This window comes from Martes martes, assembly GCF_963455335.1.
Source record: "Martes martes genome assembly, chromosome: 11".
Classification (NCBI taxonomy): domain Eukaryota; kingdom Metazoa; phylum Chordata; class Mammalia; order Carnivora; family Mustelidae; genus Martes; species Martes martes.
In genome coordinates, this window is record NC_137899.1 from 19703502 (window position 1) to 19720087 (window position 16586).

At 42.8% G+C, this 16586-nt stretch overlaps 2 protein-coding genes across 2 annotated transcripts in view; one reads left to right on the forward strand and one right to left on the reverse strand.

Moving 5' to 3' along the window:
* LAMB1 (laminin subunit beta 1) overlaps nucleotides 1-13866 on the forward strand; it is a 62836-nt gene extending 48970 nt beyond the window's left edge. The window contains exons 23-31 of the mRNA XM_080818691.1: nucleotides 1195-1379; nucleotides 2206-2447; nucleotides 4936-5139; nucleotides 5726-5870; nucleotides 7708-7915; nucleotides 8129-8270; nucleotides 10830-11006; nucleotides 12396-12555; nucleotides 12716-13866. Coding sequence (XP_080674817.1) covers nucleotides 1195-1379; nucleotides 2206-2447; nucleotides 4936-5139; nucleotides 5726-5870; nucleotides 7708-7915; nucleotides 8129-8270; nucleotides 10830-11006; nucleotides 12396-12555; nucleotides 12716-12852 — 1600 coding nt within the window. The 3' untranslated portion in view covers nucleotides 12853-13866. The remainder of the gene's footprint in view (nucleotides 1-1194; nucleotides 1380-2205; nucleotides 2448-4935; nucleotides 5140-5725; nucleotides 5871-7707; nucleotides 7916-8128; nucleotides 8271-10829; nucleotides 11007-12395; nucleotides 12556-12715) is intronic.
* A 1680-nt stretch (nucleotides 13867-15546) lies between these two features.
* The window catches only part of DLD (dihydrolipoamide dehydrogenase), a 30817-nt gene continuing 29777 nt past the window's right edge, over nucleotides 15547-16586 (reverse strand). Inside the window, exons 13-14 of the mRNA XM_080818692.1 lie at nucleotides 16404-16493; nucleotides 15547-16309 (exon numbers count right to left, since the gene is read on the reverse strand). Of these exons, the coding sequence (XP_080674818.1) occupies nucleotides 16244-16309; nucleotides 16404-16493 (156 nt within the window). The 3' untranslated portion in view covers nucleotides 15547-16243. The remainder of the gene's footprint in view (nucleotides 16310-16403; nucleotides 16494-16586) is intronic.

The following is a 16586-nucleotide window of genomic DNA, read 5'->3' on the forward strand; positions in this document are numbered from 1 at the left end:
TAATCAGAGAGATTGTAGTCATCTCAGGGAAACTGGTTTCGTTAATCTTTTTTCAACACAACATCCGAAGATAGGTGTCTTAGGATCCAAAGTGGCATTATTAAAAAATACACAGTGTTAGATTTGATTTCTTTTAAAAATCGTAACATTGTAGGAGAGCTGAGAAGAAACGAATCAGCAGGTGAACAGAAGAAAGAAACTATATTATAATTGTCTCAGAAGAAGTGGTTGGGTTTATAAAATGTAATTTAACCTACAAATCCTTTTAAGTATTCTTTTGAGTTGGTTCATGGTTTTGTCTTGGCCTTAAATGGCATTTTCAAATGTCCCCCAGCCTTTCAGTCCCCCTACATTTTCCCAGTGTTTTACACAGACTAGTATTTCCCCGAGGAAACACTGAATTAGGTGACCCAGTAAAGCCCAGAGCTAAGGTCTTCTCAAATATTACTTTCTTTGTGATTACGCACACATACACACACACTGTATTTACAAGTAATGTACAGAAATAGATGCCTAAAACACAGCTTTGGAGATGGGAAATACAGAAGAAAATGCAGTTGGGTTAAGATTCTGTCATACTGCAGCCCATCCTGGTAGATATTACCTTCTTTCTTGTGAGAAATGAAAGGGCTGCTTGTTGGTGGAAGCAGGTGGGGCCTTGGGTAAGACCTTGTCACCGGGGGAAGCATGTGAAAAGCTCCTGCGGGCGGCTCCCCTGGTTCCTGGTGGCTGTAAGACTTCCTTTCTGCGTGTCCCATCTTGAAGGTGAACCCTGAGGTTCCGATAAGAGCATTTTCGGCAGGTGGCTGGGAGGCATAGTTCTACACTGGAGTCACTTATGTCTTTTGAGTTTATGGGACTGTGTGGGCTTGACGCTGCTCACATGCAGAGCCGGAGCTCCGGGCCCTGGACCTCGGATCAGGTGCTCAGAATCCCTTCAGGACACTTCTACCACAACACCGCCAATTGGCACTTCTGTTTTTCTTCAAAGTCTTTGAAGAAAGAAAAGTTGTTAGATCTGATACAGCCTCTTAATGAGGAAGAGAATAAAACCAGGACTTGGAAATAGAAAGTTCGGAATTGGTTTGAAATTACAGAGTAAGGGGTACGGTATTTGTGGAAAATAGAGAAACGGGACCTCAGACTCCCCTTTGATTTATTTTTACATCGGCAAACTTCTCCCCCTCTTTACAGGAAATTAACCAAAGATGTTTCAGAAAAGATGGCTCAGGTCGAGGTGCAGCTGTCGGACACGGCTTCACAAAGCAACAGCACAGCCAGCCAGCTAGAGTCTCTGCAGACAGAAGTGGAAAGCCTGGACAGCACAGTGAAAGAGCTTGCTGAGCAATTGGAATTTATCAAAAACTCAGATATTCGGGGTGAGCATTTTTTGTGCAAATACGCAGTCCTGCACAATGGCTGTAACACACTGTCTGGCCCTCTAGTCCAGCACTTCCAGAATAACGTTTAGTGCTTTCTAATAATCTTAGAACTTTTGCTCACTGAGTCTCTGGCACAGATAAGGATTAAAGTCCCCGCTTACAGATGGGGGACCTGGGACTCGGGGAGCCTAAGACACGGGAGAGGTTCCACTGGGCAAGCTGGTTCCTGGTTTGTTTTCAGTGGATGGTTTAACCTCCTTGGCGTTTCTTGGAGATGGGCTCTTTTGAGTAGTTTAGAAATCACATTGATACTTCAGCAAATTCTTTTATGTTCAAGAATGTTGCCTGGTCAGGAAACAATCTTTGCAGCGTCAGATCCCACTAACCCTCCTATTTTACGCACGATCCTTTTGTTTTCCTGGCTGGGTCCTCAAAGCCACAATAGGCTGTCCCGCTTTATGTGTGTCCTACTGGCCGTCTGAGTGGATCTCAATAGTTAAATGACTAGGAAAAGAGAAAAAAAAAATCTGGATGTGTCATGTGCGGGCTGCCTACGCTGTTGGCTATTGAGAAAGAGCTGGAAGACTGGCTGTGTGCAGGAACATCTGCACGATCGGTAATTGTGCATCCAGATGTTTGGCACCCTCCAGAGCCAGAGTAGCTGCCAGTGGGAGAGTTATGTTTCTTCCTAAAGATTTTGTCCTTGGATTTTAGAGCAAAACCATACAGTAAATGTAGGGCGGGCAGACACCAGAGACGGGCATCGCTCCCCGAGGCTGAGCGCGAGAGATTTCACTGCAGGCCATTACGTTCCGTGCCCTAGGTGCCCTGGACAGCATTACCAAGTACTTCCAGATGTCCCTGGAGGCAGAGGAGAGGGTGAACGCCTCCACCACGGACCCCAACAGCACCGTGGAGCAGTCGGCGCTCACCCGGGACCGAGTCGAAGACCTGATGATGGATCGAGAAGCCCAGTTCCGGGAAAAGCAAGAGGAGCAGGCCCGCCTTCTGGATGAACTAGCGGGCAAACTGCAAAGTCTGGACCTTTCAGCGGCTGCCGAGATGGTAAGGTTTGCGAGGGTTTGGCCCCAAGGCTGTGGTGCAGTAGGAAGAAAAAGCACCCTGTTTTGTCTGTGATCCTGTTCACTTTGCGAATGAACCAGCAGGAGTGAAACTGGTCTCTGGGCACCTATGGGTATCCCCGTCAGGCCAGATCAAAACATCATCTTCCTCTCCAACTCCCACCCCCCATTCTCCCACAAAACTCCCACTTCTAGAGGTTTCTCTGGGATACAGAGAATCGGGACTACTTTCCCCTGCCTTTGTATTCAAATTTGAGCCCTTTAGACTGTGGACATTTCTTCTCTACATAGTTCCAGTTCGAAGCGCAGGCTCCCTTCTCCGTGGAGCAATTCAGGAGTCATTCTGGGAGGGAGTTGAAAAAATAAAAGGAGAAGAATTTCTTCCCTGCGTATAAATCAGAATGTTCCTTTGTTCCAGTAACTTTACCAGGTGAAGATTAACCCTGAGACCAACAGCGAAAGTAGATTCATTTCCCAGAAGCTTTTAAAGAGTAACTCTGGAGCCAAATGAAATTGAGTAGTGAGTTTAATGAAATCCGGCGGAAGGCCAAAAAAAGCCAAACTCTGCCTGTTTTGTCCTCGTTTCCTTACTGTTTTTCAGGGAAGGACACCTACAGAGAATGGGGAGAGTGTTGTTTATAGACTAAGGCTTGCGCTCTCTTAGCTTAGGAACACGGGAACAGTAAAAGCAGGAGGCAGGTGGGCGCAGAGAGGCCGGGGACAGCTCAGGCTCCTTAGGACTTGTCTTTTGTGAAAGGTCCCCTCCCTCCCTGCCTTCTAGCCCATCTCACTTTCTCTGCAGTTGGCAAAAACACGCTGCCGCTACTGTGTTGTGCCAAATGTAGTTGATGCCTACAGGGTTAGATATTATCCTGTCACACTTTAGAGCATGTACTGGGAATAGGGAGTAAGGCAGATCTCCTGTCATGGTTTACATGGCAGCCCAGAGCAGTGTGTCCACTGAGCTGTGTAGGGGACAAAGTCACTATATACAGGCATGAGATGACAGTTCCCTCAGTCTGCTCTCCTTTCGGGACTGATTCCTTAGAAATGCCAATAAAAACCAGTCATCACAAGTAATATCCACGCGCTAGAATGAAAGCAGAGAGCATGCCGAAGAATGTCTGCTTTGCAACAGAGGGCAGCAGAGCAGTGGGGGGTCCTACGAATGGGGGCCCCTTCCCTGTGATTGCTTTTCCATCAGGCGAGCTCACTGGATGTATGGGATTGTCCTCTGCGATCTCCCTTTACAGGTTCCATACTGACATTTCTCGGGTAGAGAGGTTTTTGTCCCTCTGTGTTTTTCAAGTACCTTCAGTTCTTGTTATGCGTATCTTTAGCAAGATCCAGGCTGTTTTTTTCTCATGCTTGTGGCTGAAATAAAACAGATCACGTGTATTGTCAGATTGTTTTTAGAAAGCATCCCTGAGGCCTCATGCTTCTCTTCCTAAGGCCCATGTTCTTCTAGAGCACACAGAATAAACTTTCTCTTCTGAAGCTTGTTAGGTACTATAAACCAGACACCGGAAAGACTATTTAATAATTTGAGAGATACTGGGGTTGCTAACGATCACAAAATTATTAGTCTAAGGAGTCGACTATTCAAAAACTGCTTTTTTCTTTCTTAAAAAGAATACCTTCCTTATTGGGAGCATTACCTGCTTTTCACTGCCTCTGTTCAGTGTGAGGGGACAGCTCCCCAGTTTTCTCCCTGCTCAGCATTTTCCATCATAGAGCAAAACTTATCATGTATTTGTTTGCATGTATGCGCCATGGCCAGCCCCCAATCTTTGGAAGTTTCTGGTAGATAAGGAAAAGGAGTCCAGGTAGAGAGAATGGTGGGGGGTTGCTTGTTTGTAGAAGTTAAATCTACCTTTTTTCCTACTGTTTTCTGTTTCCCTCTCACATCTGGAATGTTCTCCCACTCCGTGGTCTCTCCTTTGTATGCTTTCCTTCCTACTTACAGCACATGACCTCTTCCTGGCTGTTTCACGGAGAGTGAGCCTGTCTTCCTCATTCGATCTGAAGGTACTAAAAAGCCAGATAAGGGGCCTTCTAGGTCACTCTGTGGACCAGAACAGTCGACCATGGTACTAAGTCTAAAAATGTTTCTCAATATTTTATTTTTTTTAAAGTCTCATGATTTAGGATAAAGGGGAAGCATTCTTTGGCTCTCCTATTGGCAGATTTCAGCCTCGCATCAGATAATGTTTGCACCCCACGCAGCGCCCGGATGGCATTCCAGTTCATTGGGGCAGGAGGCACTGGTGAAGCATTGCAAACTATTTCCTTGGCAGTGAGGAGGGCAGCTTATTCCTAAGCTCTGCGCTCCTCTCCCCCGAACACTGTGTTCCCAAGCACCCTTGCTGAGGACCACCTACACGCTCTGGGGCCACCCAGGCCCTGCACAGCTGTGCTGAGCCGCAGACTCCCCCTCTGAAGGCCGGTGCCTGCTTCCCTGCTTGTTGCAGACCTGCGGGACGCCCCCAGGGGCCTCGTGTTCCGAGACGGAGTGTGGCGGCCCAAGCTGCAGAACGGACGAAGGCGAGAAGAAGTGTGGGGGGCCCGGCTGTGGGGGCCTGGTCACGGTAGCACACGGAGCCTGGCAGAAAGCCATGGATTTTGACCAAGACGTCCTGAGCGCGCTGGCCGAGGTGGAGCAGCTCTCCAAGATGGTAATTCAGTGGACAGCCTTGCTTTGTGGTGTTGGCTCTCAGCGATGGGCTGGAGGAACTGGGAGAGATCGGTTCTCCATGGTCACATGAAAGGGGCATGGCAAGGACATGTCAGGTCTGAAAGTTCTGGTTTTTGTGAGGTCAGCGGAAGAAATACACAGGAAGGTTTTCTTCACAGAATACTTAAGAATTTGCTTTCTTCTTATGACAATGATTTGAGACCATTATGTCACTTATCATGGGTCCAGGTTATGAATACACTGAGCTGTACTATAAAAAATTCATGCTGAGCAATTGAGCATTACTTTTTCTAAAGTGACCATGTTAACATCCTGTTTTATAGGCCACCAAGTGTTTTGGAGGAATTAGAAACTATTAGAAAAGATGTGTATGCGCTAGCCTGATCTGCATGAGAACTTGTGTAGCCATCTGTAGACGAGCACTTTCCTCTGCAGGGGAACACAGTACAGTTGAAGAAACATTTGTTTCTAAAACCCATGGTTCCAAATGCGTAGCTTTTCAGTGTCATTTCTGGGCCATTTAGTACAGAGTGGTGTTCCCTGGGTCATTTATTTTTCATATTTAGGTCTCTGAAGCAAAACTGAGGGCCGATGAGGCCAAACAGAATGCTCAAGACGTTCTGCTGAAAACCAACGCCACCAAAGAAAAGGTGGACAAGAGCAACGAGGACCTGAGGAATCTGATCAAGCAAATCAGGAACTTTCTGACCCGTAAGGAGTTGTTTTCATTTTAATTTCTTCCTCTCGTGGAATATAAAAAATGTTTTATAGAGTCAGTGTTTGAGAGACCAGGATTCAAGTCTGCATTTTAGAGAAAATCAGTTTCTGGCTGGGAATAGAGTCACATTTCCAAAAAGAAGGAAAAAAAAGCCCATGTGAAGAAATGTTGGCATTTCTTAAGCTTATGTGTATGTAAGTCATCTTCTCTGATGCTCTGCAGACACAGATGGGATACCACGTAGGAAATCAAGTCAAACACACACTGTGGGAACGGAATTTGGAATCTGTTAGCGATTACACAGAATGTCATTAGATCCTTATAGTGGCTTATGTTGACATTGCCTGCCAAGCTTTGTTATCCTGTTATTTGCAGGACATCATACTTAATGGTTAGCTCTACCGCTTCATGTTCTGTAGAGAAAGAGAAAACCTCTCGAGTTTGTGGTCCAGCTTTTATGTGTTTCTGGTCACAGTCTGAATGTTATCAGTAAAGGATGGTTTTGGCCTCAAGTTACACAAAACTTTCAACTGAGATGGACTTAGTCAAAAATACTGTCTCACCTAGCAAGACGTTCTGGGGCTCATGTAGTAATGGTATCGCTTTGCTCTCATGCCAGCTCCTCCTGGTTTACAAGGTGGCTGCCCATAGTTTCACACTTCACACAAAGCCTCGATAATACCTAATGAAAGAAGAGACCACCTGTTCCCCTGTTATATCTTTTTTAAAGGAAGGAAATCTTACCCAGAAGTCTGGAGCAGTCGTCTCCATAAATCTCACTGGCCAGAAAAGCATCCCATCCCACGTGTAAACGTCAGATGGAATGGGATGACCCTAATTGGCAGACTGATCAGCGTTTAACTCTGAGTTGCTAAGTTTACCTTCCCTTAGAGGTGGGCGCCTGAACAAAATACTGTTTATTCTGTTTTCAAGGAAAATGGGGACTAAGAAAGGAGCCAGTGGTATGGATATGGATATCTTAAGAAACACCCTGTGGAAGCCATCACTTGATCAAATATTTTCCTGCTTAAAGCCTTAGGGGTCCATTTTTGTGTTAATAGTTGAAAAACAAAAAAACCTTAAATCAACGACATGTTTGAAGGCTAACCTCTTAGGCATTTTTCTGACCACTTTTCACATTAGACATTTGAAATTCCTTGGCTTCTGTGATAATATGCTATCAGATTCTCTTGCTTCTCTGCCTTTATTTTCTCCCTTCCTGAAACTTCCAGAATCCAGATATGTAAGGAGTATCAGCTCTTTACCTCTACAATTACAGTAAGTGTCCTAACTGTTCTCCCAACCTCAACTAAAAGTTGGCACCAGTCAGGGCACCTCGATGGCTGTCAGTTAAGCCTCTGACTCCTGGCTTCAGCTCAGGTCATGGTATCAGGGTCATGGGACCGAGCCCCGTGTCAGGCTCTGTGCTCAACGCAGTCTGCTGAAGAGTCTCTCTCTCCCTCTGCCCCTCCCTGAGTTGCTCCTCTTCTGTAACCTAAACCATTCGCTCTGCTTGACTTTGACGGGACATGCTTGGCTCATCTCCATCCAGAGATGTCCATCTTCCTCCTTTTGAACCCTACTATACTTCAAAACCTGATCAGTTCCTCATCCTCTGCAAAGCCCTCCCTGACTTTCCCAGGCTATACCAAATTCCTGTAGCTAGTTTTTCTATATGTAACTACTCAACTAGACAATAAATTCCTAAACAGGAGGTGCCTAGGTCTTGGAGTCACCCGGAAGGCTGTTCACCAGGTGGGTGACCAGAAGGGACTGAGTTCGCCATCTGTGACTTTGACCTCTTCATGGGAACATCATTGCTTTTCACAGAGGATAGTGCAGATCTGGATAGCATTGAAGCGGTGGCTAATGAGGTACTGAAGATGGAGATGCCCAGCACCCCGCAGCAGTTACAGAACTTGACAGAAGATATTCGGGAGCGAGTTGAAAGCCTTTCTCAAGTCGAGGTCATTCTACAGCAAAGCGCTGCTGACGTTGCCAGAGCGGAGATGTTGCTGGAAGAAGCTAAGAGAGCCAGGTATCTGAAGACGTTCTGGCATTTGGGGGCTTGTGTGTCTAGCAGGGAGTAAAAAGTCTTTAACCAGGGACATTTCAGAAGAGTGACCTGTATGTGTCTCTCTGGGTCATTCCAGGAGGGCTGTACTTTAAAAGAAAGTTTTTCTTTTTTTAAATGTTCTGAGAGGCAGTAACTTTTTCATGTTCACATTGATGGTCTCCTCCTTTCACTCAGCAAAAGTGCAAGTGATGTTCAAGTCACCGCAGCCATGGTGAAGGAAGCGCTGGAGGAAGCGGAAAAGGCGCAGATTGCAGCAGAGAAGGCCATTAAGCAGGCAGACGAAGACATCCAGGGAACCCAGAACCTGCTCACGTCGGTAAGACAGTGTAGCCCTCACTGGGGGGGGGGGGGGGGGAGAAAACGCTCGCAGAAACTGCCCGGAGAGGAAGCACATCTGACAGGTGAAAGCGTAACATGAAGGACAGCTCTAATCTCAGTAAAGCCAAACGACTCCCCTAGCATGGGTGCTAAAAACGTTGTTTGAGGGGAAAAAAGGACCCTGAAGACAGTGGATGGTTAAGTCCCCTTTACTTTCATAGCCCATGTGTTTCTCTCCTGTTCCTTCAAGGAATCACATAGACTATTCAGTAGTAGGAAGGATGGTAGTAATTTCAAAACTTAGTTATAGGAAACTCCTGCTGTTATAAAGCAGCCCAAAGGCAACCTACATCGTGAACAACAGTAGCTCAAAATTTATGAGGTGAGCGTTCACAAAATTTTATTGTACGTTTTGAAAACCTCTGGAGAGCAATGAAGGTCAAAATGCTTCTAGTCCCCAATTCTAGAGGAACCTACTAGGGATCTTACAGCTGAACAACGTTTTGTTCAGAATGCATGGAAAACTTAGTTTTTTTAAGTAAACTCTACACCCAGTGTGTGGCTTGAATTCACAACCCTGAGATCAGGGGTCACCTGCTCTACTGACTGAGCCGGCCAGGCACCCCAAAAACTTACCATAAGCAGAATACTCTTGACTCAGGGACTACTAGGTATTAAAAGCATACACAAAGAATTTTTCACATGGATTTAGTACTTTATTTTTAAAAGTCATATCACTTAAAAGTAATGCAAATATAATTTGTTTTATAAAAATGGAGGGGAAGTAAAAGGGACTCCTACAATCCCTACCCTTCTTCTCGGAATATACTCTGAAATTAGATGCCATTATTCTGCACTGTCACCCTTCCCAGGCCAAGAGTCCCTAATGTTTAACATCTGAGAGGTGGTCTTTCAGCCTGCTTTTCCTACCACTGGTTGATACAAACCTGTCTTCCCCTATTCTGCTGTGCTCAATAACATGAGGAACAATAGTTCCTCCCCCACTTTCCGTTCTTAAATTTTGAGTATATACATAAGGGCTCTTCTTGTTCGGGTGTGGAAAAATTACATTTTCCCACCAGACTCTGATGTTCTAACCCTTTGATTATTCTGATTTTTCTATCTCTAGGGTTTTGCAAATTTCTCATGTTCTGTTAACATTTTAATGAACTTTATCTGTTTAGTAACTTTATAAAAATTACTAAGTTTTGGGGCACCTCAGTGGCACAGTCAGATTAAGCCTCCGACTCTTGGTTTCGGCTCAGGTTGTGTTTTCAGTGTTGTGAGATGGACCTCTGAGTGGTGCTCCGTGCTCAGCTCAGAGGTCTGTTTGAAATGCTCTTTCCCTCTTCCTTTGCCCTTCCCTCTGCTTTGCAGACACATGCTCTTTAAAGTAAGTAAATCTTTTTTAAAAATTACTAAGTTTTGAGAAGCAAAATAGAAAATATAGGATTTAATGGAACTACAGGTGGGTGGGATATTTGGCTTGACAGTACAAGTGAACAATGACAGTTTTTCTTTCAGGGACTCTGGGGGACAAGCGTTTTAGGTTAAGAAGCAAAAAGAACCTCTAAACTATGCTTTTAATGAAAGCTTGTCAAACAGAATCATTTATAATTAAAACTATATAGCTTATCGTCTAAGAATCAGAACTACTAAGAATATTTTTCTATGTTAATTAATGGGTGAACTTTTAGGTTAACAATCATTTGGTTTGAAATACTTACAAATTTTGCCATGTCTATATTATGACATTATTGTTATTCAGACTTAATTCTATGAATAGACCAATGCTTGAAGATAATTAAAAACCAAGGTGCTCAGTGAAACTGGTGCTTCTGTCATGGGTCAGACTGCTTAACTTGGGCTAGCTTTTAAAAATCAATGTTCACTGGTTATTCTTTGAAAAGAGATCATAGGTGGATCCTTGCCAATTATCCAGATATTTTTTCACTAAATTACTTTGAGTATTTATGGGTCCCAGCCATCACCTCCCCAGGCAACATGCCATCTCACAGTCCTAGAGTAACTTTTCTAAGTTTTCAAGAACATCCCTGATCTGCCTTTGGTAATTAGCTGAGAACATTCAACTTTCCGGGTGGTTTCTGAAGACCCATAACCTCCACTAGAGTTTAACATTTCGAGTTGACAGGAAAAACAAAAGGTGACTTGGGAGTTATCATTTTCCCACCCACATGAATTTGGAAATTTCTGTGGAAATCCTTCCTCTCACATCTGCTTATTTGTGACCATTGTTTAGCCAAAGCTTCCAGGTGTCCGTAAAATGCTTTCTCAACACATTAAGCTGTCTGGGGGTGGTTCGGTAAGAAGTTTACATGAATTTCCAGCCAAGATCATCAGAATGACAAGAAGAATAAAGTTGGGCACTTTATGTAAGCTTTCTGGAAATTCTGTTTTCCTTTTAGTAATTTTTTTCTTTGGGTCCAGGGCAAGAGAGCATAAGCAGCCTTTAATCTTCCTCTAAACTTGTATCCCTAGCACGCCCGAACACTTGTTAAATTAATGGCCTGCTGGGTGACTGACCTTATACTTGCAGATTGAGTCTGAAACCGCTGCTTCTGAGGAGACCTTGCTCAACGCCTCCCAGCGCATCAGTGAGCTAGAGAGGAACGTGGAAGAGCTGAAGCGGAAGGCAGCCCAGAACTCTGGGGAGGCAGAATACATTGAAAAAGTAGTGCACACTGTGAAACAAAGTGCAGATGATGTTAAAAAGGTGAGTAAAGCTTTGTAACTTCATAGCTGTGTTCATAAAGGAGCAATGAGTCTCCTTATTGCCTTCCTTGGAATCAGTAAGGGACATGGACCCAACGGTTATTCATCAGAAATATCCCCAGAGACTTGTTTTGAAATAGCAGTCATTAGAGACCCAGATGGAAAAGAGTGGGAGTGGATATGCAAGTGTCCAAGGAGTGTGACCTAAGCCCTCATATCCACACTTGGATAAGGACACAGAAAAATGAAATTAACTTAGGGACGGAAGTCTTAAAACAAGCACACGGAGCTTATACTTTGGTAATTCAAGTAGGAAGGCCTTTATGGCATATGGTACTTACTTGGCCGTTTGAGAAATCTTGGAAAAGCAGGGTAGAAAAAGCTTAAGGAGTCCGTCACAGAACCACTAGCAGGGAACTAAATCTCACTTCCACTCGCATTCATGCTTCTCACTGGAAGGTACTATACATTACAGAGAAAATCTCATACAACCCAAATTTTTCATTAGAAGCCAAGTAATCATTAAAATACACATTCAGCGGGCAAATGTTTATCTCCAAAGAAACCTCTTTACACTTTTGAGGGGAATGTGCCAACTGTTAAATGAACAGCAGGGAGTTATAAACTGCTATTTCGTCAAGATTTTTCCTTGAGGTTAATGTAGCGTTTAGGCATTCCAGAAGGGAGACCTCTTCCCACCTCCAATTTGGGAAGAGAACAAAGCAGGAAGCAAAGTGCACTACCCTGTCCTTCTTTTCTATCACATTTGTACTTTCTCGTAGTGCTGAGAACATACATCTCCCCAAGCAGTCTTTTTACATAGCATTTTTCCCAAAAACATAGCATTTGATTACACTAAGATGAGTAAGACCCCTGACACTGAGGTAGGTCCCTTTATCAATGGCTATTGTTTGAACAGTGTTTCTCCGAAGCAGCACCTGCAGGTCAAACACACACCAATTTCTCATCTCCCCTTCCTTCCCTCAGTCTCTGCACACCCCACACTAGTCACAATCCAGATGGTCCTCCTATCAGCTCTTCAGATGGGCCTTTTCTGATATCTAACACTGGATCACAGCAAACCTACTTAGAGAAAACCTACTTCTTTACTGCCATGTAACTGTCTTCCGACATCACCAGAGAAAAGTGCTGATAGGAGAAACAGGCCTGGAGACCTGTTCCAACTCTAAAGTGTCTTTCAGATCCTTCATTTAAAAAAAAAAAAACAACAAAAAACACCTCCTATGTCAGTACTGTACTTCCACTGTTTCAGAATATTTAATTATTTACAGCAAATAGCTTAATGCCTGAGTACCCTTCTGAGCTTGCCACAAGGACACTCTTAATGTCAGAGATTACATGTATCCCTGCTCTCTAACTGGAACTGTAGGCTCTAGATGGCGAAGTGGATGAAAAGTATAAGAAGGTGGAAAAATTAATTGCCAAAAAAACCGAAGAATCCGCGGATGCCAGAAGGAAAGCTGAAATGCTACAAAATGAAGCAAAAACACTTCTGGCTCAAGCCAACAGCAAGCTCCAGCTCCTGAAAGGTGGGTCTCAGGCTCATGCTTTCATAAGGTATTTTAACATTAAGACCTCCACAGAGTTTATTTAAAAGGTTGAAAATCTGTTCACTTTGTCTTGGAGCATCAGGAGATGGAGATCATTCTAGTATAATTGGCTCAGACTACTTCTTTTTATCTCCCACAGATTTAGAAAGAAAATACGAGGACAATCAAAAATATTTAGAAGATAAAGCTCAAGAATTAGTAAGATTAGAAGGAGAGGTCCGTTCGCTCCTGAAGGATATAAGCCAGAAGGTTGCCGTTTATAGCACCTGCTTGTAATGGAGGAGGAAAGGCTCGAAGGTGGCTGAGGTAGCCAAAGGAGAAGAGCTCCATTGAAAAAACTGACTTCATGATCTTCAAAATACAACTCATTACCTATTTAATGTTTTTAATCACCACATTTTGTACGGAGTTAAAAATAAAATACAGTCCTTTTGTATAAATATATATTTGGGATAATTCTTAAATTTTACTGATTTAGTGTTTGTGAATCCCTTGAAGCAAGGATATTTTCAATGTAAAATGGTTTCATAAACAAACTGCCTTCACAGGACCTAATTTCTGTTTTGTCTGTAAACAAGCTATCATGTTTGCTAAGTCAATATCCACCACACATCTGCCCCCAAATCACCTCCCAGTGGGGTGGCCAGGGTGAGGGACTGGGGGGTGGGGGAGGTAGGAGAGGATATAGCCTAAGGCCCTCCCCACCCTTCACCATTTCAGTGGCTACTCAGTGGCTCCAATCTCCAAAACTCCTCTAAGGATTCCTTGCTCTGGGAAAGAGAACAAAAAGCAATTTTTAGAAAATCAGGAGGGTAAACTGGCTTTTAAGTGTGAGCAATCCTGGCCCTATTCTAGGTGGTGAGGGGGAAGGCTGAAATGAAATCCAGCCAGGGTTTAGGAACATTGCTCCTGCCAAGTGAGCAGTGCCAATCAAAGTACAAAATGATACTGTGACTTCCCAGTATTTATACTGGCTTTATTAGATTTCATAAACTAGAGATTCTCTGCTACGGTCTGTACGAGAGGCCAAAACAATCACAGAACAATCACTTATTCCACGGGATAAAGAAAACAGTTGTATTCCAACTGCCAAACCCATGTCAACCTCAGAGAGGAGCTGGAGAACAGGCCAAGCCCTCAGTGGTCTTTTTCAGAAATTTTTAGAGCGAGACCAGTTCTGGGTAGCACTGAACCACCATCCACACGAACACCACAGCCACATATGAAGCTCAGCCTAATCAAACTTATGTAAACATATAACTTAAACAATAAAGCAACCTCCCTCTCCTTCAAGGCAATTATTTGTCATTTTTATTTAGGTAGAAATCCTACTACCTAGCAAAGTGGTTTTACCTCATCATCTACTACAGCAACTAATTTTTTCCCTTAATTTTAAGTATTTTATTCAAAATTGAAGTCTTTTCTACTACCCATTCCTCTCTAGCTAAACGACTAACGATGTTACTTCAAAATCACTCATTTTAATTAACTCAGGGAACTGGACAACTAATTCCCACCCCTCGCAAGCCAAGAAAATAGTGAGAACTTAGTAAATAAAAAATGAATATTTAAAATGTTTTATACCCACAACTTCATTCCCGCCTAGGTATATTTAACTATTTTGTGTTTCTATAACTAGAACTTCATATTAAATTCTATTTCTCACTATTATTTCTTTCCCTAAAGTAGGTAACATGTTTGAAGTTTAAACGAGCACTTCACAGAATACTGGGATTTCAGATTTTTAAACACACAGAAGTAATTTCCAATAATGGCAAAGTAGCATGTCTCAGGCCAGCCCTCCTGCTATCACTACTGCAGAATCTGAACAAAATACAGATGCTTTAAAGTAAAGGTCCTGGAGACCCACCAGAAGCAGGCAGGAGATAGAGGGGAGTTGACCAAGAACAGCACTGGGTCCCAGCAAGTATCACACTGGGCAGAAGCCAAGTTTTACTGATTAAGGAATCAGAAGACTGGGTCGGGGGCAACGAGAATAACTAAAATATGAGGCGGGGGGGAGCCCCAGAAGAGAGACACATTATCAGTTGTGTCTGCATATCATTTGCCCAGCGTCCGGTTGACCTATGAACTACACATGCATGGGACAGACGTAATGCAGCCAAGGTAAAGCTGAAATGACTGGGTAAATGTTTCAGCTGCTGCCCCCAGCAAAAATGGAGTTGGGGTTCAGCCAAGTTAACTGCCCACTGAGAGAGAAATTCCCTATTTTTCCAAGGTAAGTAAGAGAATCCAAAGTCTTTATAATGGATCATTCATGACCATCACACAATCCAAGACTACTGGACATAGAAGAAAAAGGGAAATGTGACCCACTGATGATGCAATTAAAACCTGAGGACAACTCAACACTTTCCTTCTAACTGAGCGATTGACAGTACCTTATGCCACAGAGCGTTCTGACACATTATACTCTCTATAAACTTTCCCTTAGGCTGTGATCTGTAAGTTGCAATCAAGTGAGTATCTAGTTTGCACATTTCTAGTACTTTTAGTTTTTCCTTGTTAGAATATGCTATCCTAAATTTGAGAACTACTGAATCTGATTCTTTAATTTAGTTAAAATATGCAAAAGCCTATTTTAACATTTAATACTTTGTTACTGAAGTGTTTCAAAAGCTGGCCATTTTATAAACATTAATTGTTAAGTATAATTTTATAGCATTCTTTAAAGAAAGTCATTTACCCAGCCACGGATACACTGGAAAGCCACAGGAGAAAACAGATTAAATTTTCCCATATGCTGTGTCTCCAAAAGTATATGCTTCCACAGTTAGCTGGTATCACTATAACAGATGAAAGGGTAATGACCTTTTAAATGCCTTAATGTCGTAAAAGATACATCCAGGCCTAGAAGAGGAATAAACAGATGTAAGGTAAGAATATACACTACAGATAGTCATAAACGAATTAGGACCATCTTGACATCCACTCAAAACAACAGATAAATGAATATTTAAGACTATTTATTTCTGTATTTTCATTCCCCACTGTAATACAGTTATGTCTTCATTTAATATTTGAATTTCACAGATATACCTCCTTAATTTGGCTAACTGGGTAACTAGAAACTGCAGACCTCACTGGGTCCTTAAAAACATAAACATAAATTCTACCTCTAAGCCTCTAAGCAAGAATTTGGGGATTAAATAAAATAAGTGAGATCATTTATTTACATCAGTATGGTTTATACATATTTTAATCTGATCCTAATGACTGTTTCCAATACAAAAACCAAGTTTAAAATAACTTGATCGCCTTGCTTCAAACACAGCTGGCTCACATACTTTGTGCCAGCTCCATCCATGTAAGTAAATCCAACTTTACAAGAGCAGAGATAAAAGCTATGTAACATAAATTTAGTGAAGTCGAATCGTTCAGAAACAACATGGAAATATGGGTTGAAGAAAATTTTCCAGGATGCTACTATAAGTAGCTTTTTTCTGCAATTTCAATGCACTGAAACAAAATATTCAATTTATTTTAAAATAGATGAGATTATTCCATTCTCTCCGAACCTATTAAAACCTTCCAAAAGTTTCATAATTCAGTCCTAGAAATTCTTGGAGTTGTGAGCATTTCCTATTCAGAAATTTGGCCTCCACAAAAGCTCCCAGTAAATTTCAGAAAAATATAATCTTCTAATTTAAAAGTTGATTGATTTGCCGAATGATGCAGCCAGGTTTGCTTCTCTAAAAGCTTCTGATAAGGTCTGTAAGGGAAGAAATTTGAAATTAGAAACAAATTACTTGTGGGTGAGAAGAAACCTGAGGTAACCACTAATTCTGCACGTTGTCCATAATTACCGGATGTGCATGGCAGACTCTGGCTATATCCTCACAGGATGCTCCGTACTCCAGCGCGAGAGCGGCTTCATTCACCATTTCACCAGCGCCCTTTATTAAGAGAAGAGACCAAGAAGTCATTTTCTTCCCATGGCGAAAACTACAAGCTAACAGGATTCTCCGCTGGAGCAATTAACTAACTGC